Raw genomic sequence first — 16,559 nt, forward strand, 5'->3', positions numbered from 1 at the left:
TTAGTTACTGGTTTTGGGTGGCTAATGCCCTAATCTGTTGACATAAATGGTTGAGAATTTTTCAGTGTCTTCCATCTTACCAAGGACTCTAATTCTGTGGAGTACATGAAAAAGCGGTTCTGTAAGGCTTGCATGTCTTTCTTTACATGATCTTTAAGGACAGGTACTTCTTCAGGCTGTTTGCCTGGAGCTTTCCCTGAAGCAAATCAATGGGAGCACCTGCCCCAGCCTTACAATGGCTGAGGTTCTGTCCACATCCTTGCTCTACAGTATGGCGTGCTGGTGATTACCTAGCGCTGCTACTTCTATGTCTCAGTAGACCCAGAGACTTGTGTCAGGGCGACATCCATGAGCCAGTGAGAGTAGGAGAATATGAGATATCTGACTTTTCTGTTTGGTCCCAGCCTAACGATAGCGATGTTCTCAGCTAAGAATGCCCAGAGCACTTGCCTGGCCCATATTACTTGTGATGAACCCCCACAGACCTTCCCCTCTGTCTGCCACCAGGGCCAGTATTGTAGCTGGGCTGGCCCTTGTGGTTCTTATGATTACAGAAAGTAATTCAGTAAAAAGAACCATCAGGGAACTTTGAGGAACAAGATTTATTGCTCACCTTTATTAGGGTCTGAGGATGGGTTAACTAAGGTTTCACCAATTCGCTTTGTATTGGGGAGTTTAATGCATAGGGGCAGGAATTAGGGTGTGGGAAGGGAGAAACAGGGTCACCCAAGTGGTCAGTTATCTAGGTTACCCAGGACTTTCTAAAAGGGGAACTTCATGGGTGGGGCAGCCCAGCTCTTTACGTGGTAGTGTAGTGGGCCATGTGTTTATTTGAGATGGATGTCTCTGCCGTCACAAGCATAATGTCAGGCGCTAGACTACACTGACCATAGTGAAGACCTAAAGGCCTCTGAGCTGGGAGCTGAGAATCTGAGTGCCAGATAATCTGCTTCATTTCACTTATGGGGTAAGAGGGCCCTAGAATTTGGGGTTCTAGGGGCTCATGCTTCTGTTGCCCTTTTCATTTGGCCTGAATCGTCGGATGGCTAGCAGCTCACTCCTGGAGCCTCTGCCACACATTTCTGAGTCCTGAGTCTCTGGCCTCCTGACAACTTCACGTTACCTACCATCATTTCCTTTGTGACCTTTACAGTTGTCAAATGAGCTTATCATCTTTTTCCCTCTAGTACTTTACCCCTGAAGTGAAATAAGCCTACACGTTAATCACCTTGGGTTCTCAGACACTTTGCTTTGAACGTCTTTTGTAGTTCTTTGCTGTCTAAGAGAACATGCATTTAGCGGCTTGGGTGCCCTGCTCTTTCAGAGTACATTGTGTTCTCAAAGGCTGCGTGACATAAGCTTGTACAGATGAAAGGGCCACACTGGTTTTGGTAGCTTCTGTTTGGCTTATTTGACTTTGGTGATGTCATATTAAAGTTGCATGCTTTCTGGTGTGTAGAATTGATGTAGCATAAATTAGTTGGCTGATCTATGCATTTTTGCTCTATTGTTTGAAAATTACTGTCTCCAGGAAGCTCCCTAGTGGGTACAACTTTGCCTCCATGGATCCTAGACAAAACACCACTATTAGTATTTGTCAGAAAAATATGTATCTATAAGGGGAAAAAAAAATTCTCTGGAAAAAATCAGACAAATGGTTATTTTTACACATTCTTATTTTTCTCTGTATCATTTCGAAAGAATGCACATCCCACAGTGATGTGGATGATCTAATGGCATTTTGTACCAGTAGTGTTAAAAATTAGAGTGACAGACAGAATCTCAAACTCTATGGTTATTTTCTGAAATAAACACATGAGAGCATATACTGAAAATGTATCAAGTAGGAAAGTGATGTGCTTGCCTTAAATACCAAGATAATTTAGTGCAGACTAATTTTTGCAATAATTAATATAATAACAGATGTTCACCTTGGAATACCATAAATATAGAAATCTTGATGCATGTAAGATTAATAAAAATTTGAAGCCTCCTAATTTAATTATATTTTATTTTTATGAAGATGAAACAAAACTTAAGGATGTTTGATACCATGAGTAATTGTTAGCTATTTTCCTTTTGTAGTTGGCTCAGCAAAATTTAGACAACCCTTTATCAAATTTTTAAAAAATTGCCAATGTTTTGAGAAAAATATATGAGTCTGTGTGTTACAGAGGAAGCAGGATGCTGGCTTGATGAGCTTTCCTGCATCTCAGACCTATTTTGTGCCCCCCAAATGAAAATTTCATGCTGTTTCCGTCTTCAAAGCCTCTGTAAATGTTGTTCCCTCTACCTGACACTCTCTCTGCCTGCCTAGTTTTGCCCATCCTTTTCACTTCAACTTAAGTCACTACCCAGCAGAGCTTCCCTGATCCCCCCATCAGCTCAGCTAGTCTTCCATTATATTCTCCTCCTAAAGCCTGTACTTCCTATACCAAGCACACTTACGTGTTTATCTTCTCTGGTGGATTATATACCCCTCTAGGGCAGGGCCTATATTTGTTGAGCTTTCTATCCTGGGTATTTAGCACAGTCTTTGGCATTATTGAATGAAAGAGTTTATGGTAAGGATTGGCACCTGAACAGCTTATGACGGGCTCTTGCATCTAATTGCTATTTTACGTACACGGACTTTAGCAAAAGGGTAAGAGTTGTCCGAAATTAAACCAAGATCATTCTCTAATGGATCCCTTGGACTTCTTTCATTAGACAGATTGTTCATTAATTATTTTCAACACAGTTGAAATAAATTTTATTGAGCTTTGTGCCAGGTATCATACAAGACACTGAAGATATGGTGATTAACAAAACATAGCCCTTGTTTTCCCTAAACAAATCAGATAATGGATACATATGCCCTAGATCTGTGTGTGAAGATAATGATGTTAGCAACTTTTAACTTTAGAAGGATTGAACTGTGGGAACAAAAAGGATGGACAGATAGAAACCTGTACTGGACTGCTTTAGCAGTAACAGGCAAATTTGCTTTTTATTTAAGTCATTTTAAAAAATTCGGGTTATTTTTTTGTCAGTATTGCTAGTTATGGAGCAGAAAAAGCATACCTATGGGAGGCCAATACCAAGTTCAGTTCACCCACGATAAATCTCTTACCTTCAATATGATTGGAACATAAATTATCTCTTATCCAAATGATGACACTCAGAAATCTCTCAAAATATGTTATTCCAAAATGCACAGCTTACTACTAATCAAAGGTGTGAGAAATACCTTGATGAGTGGACTAGTCTCCTAAAAACTTCACACATTCTGAATTTAAGAAAAAATCTCAAAACTCGAGTGCATTGAAATTTCTAGATATTGTTAAAAGGCCTATTTAAAACGAAGTGATTTTTTTGGCAAAAAATAAGCCTTGTTGAAGTTATGACTTAGTTACGTATTGTGCTTCTATTTCCCTTTAAATTCAGAAAGAAAGGAGGGAAAGAAAAAAGAAGCCAAGGGAAAAACAAAAATGATGAACGTTGTTATTTTGCAGGGAGGCTAACAGTTTGGGAAGAACTCGTCTCTTGTACATACCATACTTACAGAAATCTCATGAGTCTTCAAAACACAGAGGGCTTGACAAGCTGTTCATCTGTGCAGGGAAAGCATTCCTAGTGGGAGCAGTGTATGGAAAGTTGGCCAATCTCAGAGGACCCGAAATTCCTGTCAACTGTTGGTCATTTTGAACAACTCCGGCAGCAAACATTCATGTTTAAATTTATTCACCTTAAATTTATATGTGTGATTATTTGACAATCCCATACTCAAAGAGAAGCAGTGATGACAGGAGTTCAAATGAGGAGATATTTTGTAAAATTTATCCATTTTCATCTTTGGTGCGTAGGTAGTAGATTCTGGGACATCATGGCACTTGGGAATGAAATAATGAAGCTGAGTGGTGGGTTATCTATAAAGGCAACTACAAAACTGCCTGCAAGGTTTGCAAGGGAGGCAAAGTGTGTAATTCTTATCCCAAAGGATAAGAAAGGATAAAGATAGGGGCCAGCCTGGTTGCGTAGCAGTTAAGTTCACACGCTCTGCTTCGGTGGCCCGGGGTGGGGTTCGCAGGTTCGGATCTCGCTTGTCAAGCCATGCTGTGGCGGCGTCCCATATAAGGTAGAGGAAGATGGGAACCGATGTTAGCCCAGGGACAATCTTTGTCAGCAAAAAGAGGAGGATTGGCATCGGATGTTAGCTCAGGACTAATCTTCCTCGCAAAAAAAAAAAAAAAAAAAGGAAAGAAAAGATAAGGATAAACTGCCTCCTGGAAAATGTGTTTTTCCAGGAAGCAGTTTAGAATCATGCAGGAAGACAGTATAGCTTAAGACTGTGGGGTCTGGAGTTTGGGAATGCCTAGATTTTGATCTTGAGTTCACTCCTTACTAGCTATGTGACCATGGATAAGTTACTTAACTTCTCTACTCAGTTTCTTCACTGGTAAAATAGGCTCCAATAGCCATTTCTCTTCATGAGGTTGTTATACACATAAAGTGAGCTAAGACACATAACATGCTTACAACGGTGCCTGGCATATAAGTGCATAACCCACGTTAATTAATGTTTTCATTACTCACTATGTTTCCACATGCTGGGAGTGAGCTGCTTTATCACTCAGACTGAGGCAGCACACTAGCCCAGAGCCTCATCAGGTGCTCTTTCCCACCAGGCTTTTTGCCTTGCCAGACCATTTCTTTCTAGGGTAGGGTTGATTTATTTTACTTGCAAGACCTGGTACAGGCGCATGAATAAACCAAGACAGTTATTATGTCTCTCAAAGAGATAAGCCAGCAGAATATGTGATGGCATGAAGGTGATAATTGCCAAGGCTAGGGTGCCCACTTATGACTCCATAAAATCACAGAACAGATTCTAAGAGTGATAAAGTCCTTCTGTGCTCATATATGCCAACCTTCTACCTGAGTAATAGATTCCTTTATTATCTCCTAATCAAACAGACACTGGCCTCTGCTTGCTGAAGTAACTTGGTGAGAGAGGCTGTGCGATGAGGGAGGCAAGGAGACGTGAGAGCCAGTGGTGGGCAAGTCACTTCACCCTTCAGATGGAGAATAAGGGGTTCAAATTAGATGACCTTCAATGTCCCTCTTAAGTCTTGTATTCTAAGACTCAATGACTTCATAACCTTGAAGGACAGCCTGTCATCATTGAGCATCTCTACAGTTAAAATGCTTTTCCATATAAACTTTTGGCCCTAGCTCTATTCTCTGGAGGCACACGAATAACTTCATTATCTTTTCCATATGAATCTTTTAAGGATTTGAAGACAGCTATTCAGTCCTCTGAGTCTTCTCTCCTTCTGAACATAGACACACTTGTGCATCTGTATTGCTTCCAGCCCTCACCGGGAAGGAATTCCTTTTTGCACCACTCAGCAAACCTCTTCTCATCTCATGCTTCTTATTCTGCCCTTCTCCTAACCTCTTGTATGTGTGCATAGTCTGTCCCCACCCACACCCTCCAGTCTGTGTGCTGTTGGCCCAACGGTGAGTGTGGTTTCTTGTGAAGGCGGTTGCTGTTTAGCATCATGCGGCTCATAGCAAAGGAACCACATGCCCAAATCAACAAAGACATCAAACCCAGGGTCCAAGTGACTCTTGTATGATGTTGGCTGACAACACTTTACAGTTCAGGCAAAGCCTGGTGTTTAGTTTCTGAGGTTTAGGAAAGGCCAACATGCCCAGACAATCCGCATGGATATGTGGGATATAATTCTGGGATTGAATCAATGGTTGCCATTCTGTAGGGTACCTGAAACTGTAAGAGGACTGAGTTGTTCCTCAAGAACTCACTATTAGATCTCTTCATCATCTGCTCGCCTACAGAACACTGTACTCACCAACTTCTCAAAATGGGAGAGGCGTGTTCGCTGTGGAGGATAAGAACCATGGTTTATTAGCTTGGATGTCTTTGTATTTCTTGCTGCTTCCATCAATCTCTCTACTTTTCTACTCAGAGCTTTGTACAGTCTTCTGAAAGTCCCATCTTGTCTCAACTCCACAAAGGAGAATGGAGGAAAGGGACTTTTGTCCATTCTTTGACCTCAACATTAAAAGGGAAGCAGCCCCCCTTGAAGATAGGGTGGTGGTAACAAGGGTATTTAGACTGAAAGAATTCCAATCAGAAGGTGCGATTGATTCAGGGTTGTTTGGTAAGTGAGCGTAGATTTCCTCAGTTTGTTGCTTCTCAATTCTCCATTAGTAGACTTTCAACTCTTATAGGTCAGATGTAAGTTAAAATGTAAATATTCTCACGGAAGGGTAACTCTTTGCTGTTACCATCTACCTAAAGAATTCAAAGGTGGCTGAGGTATAGAGGAAGAGAAGCCATAAGGATAGCAAAAGCCCAGCTTCTCAGGAAGACTGGGGCTTATCAAAGTCAAACTTTGCTTTCCTCATGCTGTACTTGGGACATGCTCAAAGAACGGTCCTCCCAAATGAGGTTACCCTATGTGAACAGGGCATCTGGTCCCCACAGGCGTGCCTGCCATTCCATGTGCCACTAATTCTACCACGCTTCACAGTGTCGTTGAAGTGTTCCTGTTCTTATGTAAGTGTGCTCTCCTTTGGCTCATCAGACAGAAGCTGTTAAGCTTCCCTGGAGAGTAGGAGAAAAGCTATTACAACATATCAAAAAACTCCCTTTCTAGGCAGATTCATGAGGAAGTGCCTGAGAGGCAACTCTTCCCAAAGACCACCAGGATAAAGGAACTAATCACTGAAAAAATGGGTGGTAAATTGGTGAACTTGGTGACTACAAAATGTTTCCTGTAACATCCTGGGACTCCAGAAGTTATTAAGGAATGAAGCTGGACTCTTCTTGATGAGGTCCTTTAAGAGACTTGCAGTATTCATTTCATAAAGTGAGACATAACATTTCATCTAATGGAGGCAGTAAATGTTCTGCAGAAAACATATGGAGTGACTTCCAGGACATTTTAACTGACTTTCTCATAGAGATTGAAAAAAAAAAGAGTCAGATTTGTTTTCTTCAGGTCAGCAATCCTTTATTTTGGGGGGAGGCTGTGGAAGGAGGCGAGGGTAAGGGATACAAGCTATAATTCAGGAGGGTGATACAAGGAAGGTCAGGCAGGACAGGATGATGTGTGAGATCACGTTAGAAATATCACCAGATTCCTTGGGGAGTTATAAAGCTGCCTTAATTCTTGTCCTTGCCAAACATCCTGTAATAGTATGACAAGATTTTATTTATTATCACAGTCAAATTGGACTCTTACGCTCTGGGTAGGCCACAGGTGCCGGATGTCAGTCATGGCTCTTACAATCATCAGAATGGCTCTTGTTAGGTCATTAAGGAAAGGAAAGGAGTCAAGAGGAGACCCTCCAAAGAAAATGTCATTTTTTTCTGGCTGGAGAGGCACTTGTTTGCTTTTATTAGGCAACTAGTTGGTTTTACACTGAAAGGGCTAAGTATTTGTGCCTGATACAAGGGAAGGAAAGAAATATCTAATTTAAAATCAAGCTTCCCTCAGAGGTTGGGTACTGTAATTATGAGGTCTAAACCTTTATTGCCTAATTCTGATGTATTTTAATAGAGAATGCTTTATGCATACTGAGCCTTAATTATTACAAAGGATGTAAACAGACATTTCCATATTACTAATATGTATCCGTACCTAACTATATTTGCCTTTATACATGTTAAGTGTATTAAATATACATGTTATTAAATATTTATGGTTAATCTACTGTTTTTTGATGCAAAGATAGACTTGTTGCAGCAGAACCAGCCATGTCTGTGAAAACAGACACTTTGGGGAGAAATTAACTGGAATATATCTATCTGAGGGCTTGGTCCTGCTCTCACGAAATAATTCACCAGAACACTTGTTTCAATCTGTTTAATTATTTTATTATACTTTCCTATCATACACCTCATGTTTGACCATCATTCATGTCTAGTCAGATTATACACAAGATATTAAGATTAGAATGATTCTCCTTGGAGATTCATCTTCAAAATAAATTTTTAGTAACCCATAGTTAGAAATCAAGAAGAAAAGAGAAATTTTTAGAAATAGGTTTATAATCCAAATAACATGGATATAAAATAACATGGAATAAAAATGCCAAGAGAAATATGGAAAGTCTCAAACTTTAGATGCAATTAAAAAAAAAGTGAGGTTGCATAATAGAGACGTACTGAACTACTTTAAAAGGCTGTTGTTAAAAAAAAAAAAAAAAAAAAAGAATGCCCTGAAGAGACAGTCCAGAAATCTGGCTTCCAATTACATCATCAGAATGCCTTTAAAAAATTTAGATTTCAAATACAAAATGACTAATAACGTAGATCTGCAGGCACATGGAGAATGTTTGTGATACTTGTTGTAAGGAGACAATATCTGGAACATTTAAAACATTTTTTGTCCAATGGTTGGAGTTTCAAAATGGACAGTAGAGGGAAAAAAAAAAATCTATCACTTTTGTTTTCCGGAAGACACCAAGATTCCTTTTAAGTTCTTGTCTCTTGGAGATGCGTGAAGGGAGAATATTGTTGAAGTCAAATATGACACTCAAATCTAATTAGGTGAATAGGATACAAAGAGGCCTCTATAGTCAAACCCTAATTAGAGGGCACAGCTAACCTTCCTTCTACCTCAAACCCCATCCCCCAACCTAGTTGTAACCTTCTCTTTATACCCATTTTAAAAGGCAAAGGTCTGTTTCGAAATAATAAACTTTTATGGTTTAAGGTTCCATTATTTTCATTTTATGGGGAGATTTGGATTCAATTCTGAAAAGCCATCCAGTCTCTGTGGTTCTTTGGCAACTCCAGGTGTTTTGCTAAACAGTAGCTCTTAGAGCAAAATGGTTTAACAATTTGGCCCTTGGATGTGTTTTAAGAACACTCACGCCTGGCAAGGGCATCTAACAGCTAAGTTTTAACAGTTCACCAGACAAAATTATAGCTGGGTCACTGCCAGCTACAATTCCTGGATCTCAAAATTTTTAATAATTAATATGAAGAAAAAGAATATGAATGCCACCTTTTTTGATTTGCAAATTAACAGTTTATATATTAGGACCTATTACTTTCCAAAAGTTACACAGTTTGTACAAAAGGTTGCCACAAAACAAATCACTAAAGGTGCTCCCAGTTCACCTGTACTTCCCTATAAAAGAGTTCAATAAAATATAGCACAGATATATATTATAGCCTAAAGGATTTAGTTTCTGACTAGTAAACTCAGGTCTACATTGGACTGTGATACTTTAAGAATGAATCAACCCAGAAATAATCGTTTGTGGGTAAACTAACACTTTAAATTATTAATAACTCCTGTTTTGAATAAATAGTATGGTAACAACTAAAGAGTTTTGGAGCAATTGGTATAAATGTGTTTTCTAGGTTTACTAGAAAATTTTGATGTGAATTATTGAAATGTCCACTTCCTCACGTAAACACTAGGTGTTTTTGATGTATTTTGTTTAAATACGTGAATATTAAAAAAAAGGACCTACATGCATATATGGTTGGATTGCTTCCCTTATTTTTAAATTAAATATTTTATTGGGAGAACTTGTTAGCAGCAAGCCTCGGCTTTTGGACAACTCAATGATCACTTAGTTTCTGTGGGTTCTTGCCAAACTCTCTACCTTGATTTGAGAGAAAGGGGAGGAGAGTCTATTTGGGGTTTGTCACTGGCCTGGATGGAACATCCTCATCAAGGGCACTGAGCTGTGTCAGATGGTTTCGAGTTGGCCTTTTATCTGCTAATTCAAATGAACATTTGCTCAGAAACATGAAATTGTATCTCACTGTCTGTCCTCAAATTAAAGGTTATCGCTATAGTTTTCATCTATAGTTGGCTAAAGGAATATTATGAATTTTAAAACCTAATTATATCCTCTTGCCCACTGTTGAAGGGGCATTTACCAAGGAAATATCCGCAACAGAAAATGATCTTCTTGTTGGCCCTTACCTCCGTCAACTCTTTGTTTTGTGGTCCCCTCTCCACAGCTATAGTCCTACTATTCAGGTCTGCTCAGAACAGGCTCCTGTCAGTGAGGAGGAGGGAGGGAGTGAGCGAGCAGGAGGGAGGGAGGGAGGGAGGGCAGGCCACTGACCTGCAGGAGGCCAGCCCTCCTGGTGCTCTGCTAGCCTGTGGCTCCTGGCTCTCCTGCTAGAAGGTTGTCCATCAGCTCCTACAGACAGATGCTCTGGGGGCTGACTGCTCGGTTCCAGGACTTGCCTGCCTTCCTCCGCCCCTGGGAGTCATCTTCACTTCCCTTTACTTGCCAGGCTGCTTCTCCCCTGTGGCTGCTCTCTGGCCCCAAGTTTCCAGAGTGTTCACCTGCTACCTGGTGTGTCCAAACTATCTGGTTGAATTTCAGTTTTGTTTCTGAAAAGCCTAAGTCTTTGCAAAATCACGTTAAGAGCCGATAGTCAGATTCTTTCGTTTAACTTCTTTCCTTGCTGCTAGGGCTCCTGTCTGCTTAAATGTGTAAATACCCTTCACCTTTCTTGATTTTTAAGATTTGTTTTCAGGAAAATAGAAATTGCAACTGGAGGACAAAATGCACATTTCAGCAATACATACAAGAACAATTTATTCCCATATTGGCCGTGGATCACACTCTGTTCCCCAATGTCTATAAACAGGGCCTGGTTCATAGTTCTAATTAATTAACTTTATTAACTTGGAGCTGAAAGGAGGTGGCAACTTAAACAAGGAAATAAAAAGCAGTGGGCCTTGCCAGACTAGTTCCATATAACTGCTTTTTAACTGGAGGTAAAAGAGCAGTCACTTACTTATTGCACGTAATAAAGCAAAATAGACGCTTAGATAGACTGCAGAGCACAGTCTATTTCCCACTTATCCACAGAATATGCCAACTACAAAAGAAAAGAAGCGATTTTTTTCATTTAGTGCAAGTAGCAAGTTTATTTTCTTTGATATAGAATTAACAGTTAATTTGCCCCAAATGAGGTAAAATTCCAACATTTGCACAGGAAAACTTTCCTTGAAACACTTCAGTTCTTTGTTAAAGTTATTGATTGTCAGATCAAAGACACTGCAATTTCAAGTTTGTTCACAGAAATAAAAAAAATTCGTTACTTGGGAAGTTTCAAAATGGCAGTTTTATCCCAGAGTCATAATCACCAGGGGAAAAGGTGGCTAAGAATTTCCGCAACACTGTAACATTGTATACATCCACTTTGTACAAAAGCATGTACATTTTGCAGAGTGTATACATTCCTATCACATGATTTTTGGAAATGTGCTCAATTGCCTTATAGTCTCCTACCGGGTCTGATTAATATGAATTCAACAGTGATGATAATGAGCTTACCACTCATTTCCTCACAGCTCTGTTATACTCAGTTTTATGTTTCTGATGCTACATTGATAGCATGTGGATCCCAATTAAGGAGAAACCTGGGACTAAATAAATAACATGCATGGAATAGACATGGATATGTAGCAAGACCTGAGGTTGATGATTTGACATTCATTAATGTTGAAAACAGAAAAGTAAAAATTACAGTGACTTAGAAAGATGGTATTTTCTTAAGGACACATTGCTGAACACATGGCCACCGACCCGCTCTCTGAAGCATTATGTAGAATTTAACCACCTAATATAGAACACATGAACACCAGGAGACAAAACAAAAAAAGCATTAAACCTATTACAACCTTGAATAAGCCAAAACCTCAAGTACAGAGAAAAAGCATTGCAATCATGCATTTAGCTTTATTTTTCTAATATATATCATAATTTAAAACTATATAAAGTCATTTATATAAAAAGCAATTTTTTCAAGTGTTAGAGCATGGCTTTATATTTGGCTTAATCATTTTTTACCGGTTTAATTTATAAAGCTCGTAACCTTGCCAGCAGGGCTTCAACTTCGGGAATGGATTCGTTTTTAGAAACAGAGCCAAGAAGTTCCATTTCCTTTTTCCTGTTGCTTTCTACATTGCAGGCTTCCTTCTTCTCGACTGCCTTGATCCTCCCTGTAGACGTATGTGTGTCTAGATTATAATTAAGCTCCTTGGCGACTGGAGTCCTTGTTGAGTTGCAATTGCTATTGTAGTGTGAACGTGACCCTTCTGTCAACTGTGCTTGCTGGTTTTCTACGGTAAGGAAGAAAGAAACATAAAACTTATCACTGTGATTAGGAAGCACTACGCACATTATGAAACATAAATTTAAAATAATTATTCTCAATAAACAAGTCCTCTTAGGTAGACTAAATGAAAAAATATTCAACAGAGTAAACTAGATTTAAAATAAACACACAGAGGTTAAGAATAAACTAAAACATAAATAGACAATCATTTCATTAGTCCTAATGCTTATTTCCTTCTTCCTTTATGCCTGAAATGCCCATCACTCAGTTATTAGCAAGGTTTGGGTCCTGTATTTCATTCAGGTCTCTGCTCAAACGCTTTCTAAACAGAGAGAGGCCTTCTCTGACCAACCATCTAAAATAGCCCTCACTCTTTTCATCACCATCTCTTTACCCCTCATTTTTTCCTTCACAGAACTAATAACCACTGGACACATCATATACTTGTTTACTAGTCCTTTGTCTTTTTACCAGGATGTAAGCTCCAAGAGAGCAGGGACATTGTTTTAAATACTCCTGTAACATTGGTGCCTAGAATGGCCATGGAGTAATGTAGGTGCTCAATAAATATGCATGGGGGTCACAAACTGACACCACAGAAATACAAAGGATCATAAGAGACTATTATGAGCAATTATACGCCAAACAAATTGGAAAACCTAGAAGAAATGGGTAAGTTCTTAGATACACACAACCTGCCCAGACTGAATTACGAAGACATAGAAAATCTGACTAGACTGATGACAAGTAATGAAATTGAATCAGTAATTAAATTCCCAAAAAACAAAAGTCTGGGACCAGATGGCTTCACAGGTGAATTCTACCGAACATTTAAAGAAAAGTTAAAACCCCTATCCTTCTCAATTTATTCCAAAAAATTGAAGAGGAAGGAACACTTCCTTCCAGCATTTTCTGATACCAAAATCAAAGACACCACACACACACACACAATTACAGGCCAATATCCCTGCTGAACATAGATGCAAAAATCCTCAACAAAATATTAGCAAATTGAATTCAACAATACATTAAAAGGATCATACACCACAATCAAGGGAGATTTATTCCAGGGATGCAGGGATGGTTCAACATCTGCAAATCAATAAATGTGATATACCACATTAACAAAATGAAGGATAAAAATCATATGATCATCTCACTAGATGCAGAAAAAGCATCTGACAAAATTCAACATTTATAATAAAAACGTAACAAAGTGGATATAGAAGGAATGTACCTCAACATAATAAAGGCCATATATAACAAACCCACAGCTAACATCATACTCTACTGTGAAACAGTAGTTTCCTCTAATTTCCTCTAAGATCAGGAACAAGACAAGGATGCCCACTCTCACTACTCTTATTCAACATAATATTGGAAGTCCTAGTCATAGCAATTATATAATCAAAAAAAATAAAAGGCATCCAAATAGGAAAAGAAGTAAAACTGTCACTATTTACAGATGACATGAAAACCCTAAAGACTGAAAACCCTAAAGACTCTACCAAAAAAATATTAGAATTAATAAATTAATTCACTAAAGTTGCAGGGTACAAAATTAATATTCAGAAATTGGTTGCATTTTTTTTTTTTTTTGGTGAGGAAGATTATCCCTGAGCTAACGCCTGTGCCAATCTTCCTCTATTATGTACGTGGGATGCCTCTACAGCATGGCTTGATGAGTGGTGTGTAGGTCCACACCTGGGATCCGAACCCTCAAACCCCGGGCTGTCAAAGCAGAGCACACGAATTTGACCAGTATGCCACCGGGCTGGCCCCTCAGTTGCATTTCTATACGCTAATAATGAGCTATGAGAAAGAAAAATTAAGATAACAATCCCATTTATAATTGGATCAAAAAGAATAAAATACCTAGAAATAAATTAAACCAAGGAGGTGAAAGACCTGTACTGTGAAAACTATGACAATGTTGAAAGAAATTGCAGATGACACAAATAAATGGAAAGATATACTGTGCACCTGAATTGGAAGAATTAATACTGTTAAAATGTCCATATTACCCAAAGCAATCTACAGATTCAATGCAATTACCAAAGTACCAATGGCATTTTTCACTGAACTGGAACAAAAAAATCCCAAAATTTGTATGGAACCACAAAAAAACTCTGAAGAGCAAATATAATTTTTTTTTTTTCCCTTTTTTCTCCCCAAGGCCCCAGTAGATAGTTGTATGTCATAGTTGCATATCCTTTCTAGTTGCTGTATGTGGGATGCCGCTTCAGCATGGCGGGACAAGTGGTGTGTTGGTGCACGCCTGGGATCCGAACCTGGGCCGCCAGCAGCGGAGCGTGCGCACCTAACTGCTAAGCCACGGGGCCAGCCCCAGAGCAAATATAAGCTTAAGAAGAAAGCTGGAGGTATCATGCTCTCTGATTTCAAACTACATTACAAAGCTATAGTAGTGAAAACAGAATGCTACTGGCATGAAAACAGACACATAGATCAATGGAATAGAATAGACAGCCCAGAAGTCAACCCACGCATACATGGTCAATTAACCTATAACAAAAAAGTCAAGAATATACAATGGGGAAAGGACAGTCTCTTCAATAAATGGTGTTGGGAAAACTAGACAGCTACATGCAGAAGAATGAAATTGGACCACTATTTTACACCACATACAAAAATAAATTCAAAATGGATTAAAGACTTGAATGTAAGACTTAAAACCATAAAACTCCTAGAAGAAACCATAGGCAATTAGTTCTTTGACACTGATCCTAGCAATATTTTTTTGGACCAGTCTGAGGCAAGGGCAACAAAAGCAAAAATAAATAAATGGGATTACAACAAACTAAAAAGCTTTTGCACAGCAAAGGAAACCATCAACAAAACGAAAAGGCAACCTACTGAATGGGAGAATATATTTGCAAATCATACATCGATAAGGGGTTAATATCTAAAATATATAAAGAACTTACACAACTCAATATCAAAAACACAATCCAATTAAAAATTGGGCAGAGTAGTTGAATAGACATTTTTCCAAAGAAGACATACAGATGGCCAACAGGCACATGAAAAAATGCTCGACATCACTAATCATCAGAGAAATGAAAATCAAAACCACAATGAGCTACCACCTCACACCTGTATATTAGAATGGCTATTATCAAAAAGACCGGAAATAACGAGTGTTGGCGAAGATGTGGAGAAAGGGAACTAGCATACGCTGTTGGTGGGAATATAAGTTGGTGTAGCCACTATGGAAAACAGTATGGAGGTTCCTCAAAAAATTAATAAGAGAACTGCCATACGATCCAGCAATTCCACTTCTGGTTTTTTAGCCAAAGAAAACAAAAACACTAATTTGAAGAGATGTATGCCCCCTTATGTTCACTGCAGCATTGTTCACAATAGCCAGGATATGGGAGCAACTTAAGTGTCCATCAATAGACGAATGGGTAAAGAAGACATGGTGTGTGTGTGTGTGTGTACGTACGCACAGAATGTCACTCAGCCATAAAAAAGAATGAAATTTTGCCATTTGTGACAATGTGGATGGACCTAGAGACTATTATGCTAAGTGAAATAAGTCAGATAGAGAAAGACAATTAATTTCCATATGATTTCACTTATATGTAGAATCTAAAAACAAAGCAAATCAACAAAACCAAACTGAAACAGACTCATAGATACAGGAAACCAACTAGTGGATACTAGAGCAGGAAGGGGTTGGCGGGCGGGCAAAATAGATGAAGGGGATTAAGAGGTACAAACTTCTGGTTATAAAATAAATAAGTCATGGGGATGTAATGTACAGCATAGAGAATATGGTCAATAGTATTGTAATAACTTTGTATGGTGACAGATGGTTACCAGACTTACTGTGATGATCATTTCATAATGTATATAAATATTGAATCACGATGATGTCCATCCGAAATAGTATACTGTATGTCAATTATACTTCAATAAAAAAATAAAAAGAAATAAATATGCATTGGGTAAAGAAATTATTTCCATACTCTATGACTCAAGGTAAGCATTAGTTTGAATAATAATGAGATTAACTTCCTTTTTGAACAAAACCATGGAGGAAAGTTTCTAACAGGAATTTTAAAAGTTAATGATTTCCCTTAAAAGAAATATTGAATTTGGCAGGCTAATTGTTAAAACTTCCTAGCAAATCAAAAGTATGTCATAATTTGTCAAATATATACACATATATTCATACAGACGTGTACATATATGCACACACGTATTCTTTTATGGGTGACAGTGATCCTGACCCATCAAGGCTGTGAGGAGACAGTTGCACCAGCTAATGACTAAATGGCTCTGGCTGATTGACTTTCCCAAAGAACACTCGATTTTCTTTTAATTAACTGACTCACATTGCTCAACCTCATGAGTGATGTCTCTCATAGATCTCAAACTTTTAAAAAACAGACAACCCTCAAATATTCATGTAACCTTG

At 38.6% G+C, this 16,559-nt stretch overlaps 1 protein-coding gene across 1 annotated transcript in view; it reads right to left on the minus strand.

The window, feature by feature from the left end:
- Window positions 1–10,820: 10,820 nt before the first annotated feature.
- Window positions 10,821–16,559, minus strand: part of DIAPH3 (diaphanous related formin 3) — a 486,334-nt gene continuing 480,595 nt past the window's right edge. The window contains exon 28 of the mRNA XM_058548276.1: window positions 10,821–12,119. Within this exon, the coding sequence (XP_058404259.1) occupies window positions 11,857–12,119 (263 nt within the window). The 3' untranslated portion in view covers window positions 10,821–11,856. The remainder of the gene's footprint in view (window positions 12,120–16,559) is intronic.

This window comes from Diceros bicornis, chromosome 9, assembly GCF_020826845.1.
Source record: "Diceros bicornis minor isolate mBicDic1 chromosome 9, mDicBic1.mat.cur, whole genome shotgun sequence".
In the NCBI taxonomy this organism is placed as follows: domain Eukaryota; kingdom Metazoa; phylum Chordata; class Mammalia; order Perissodactyla; family Rhinocerotidae; genus Diceros; species Diceros bicornis.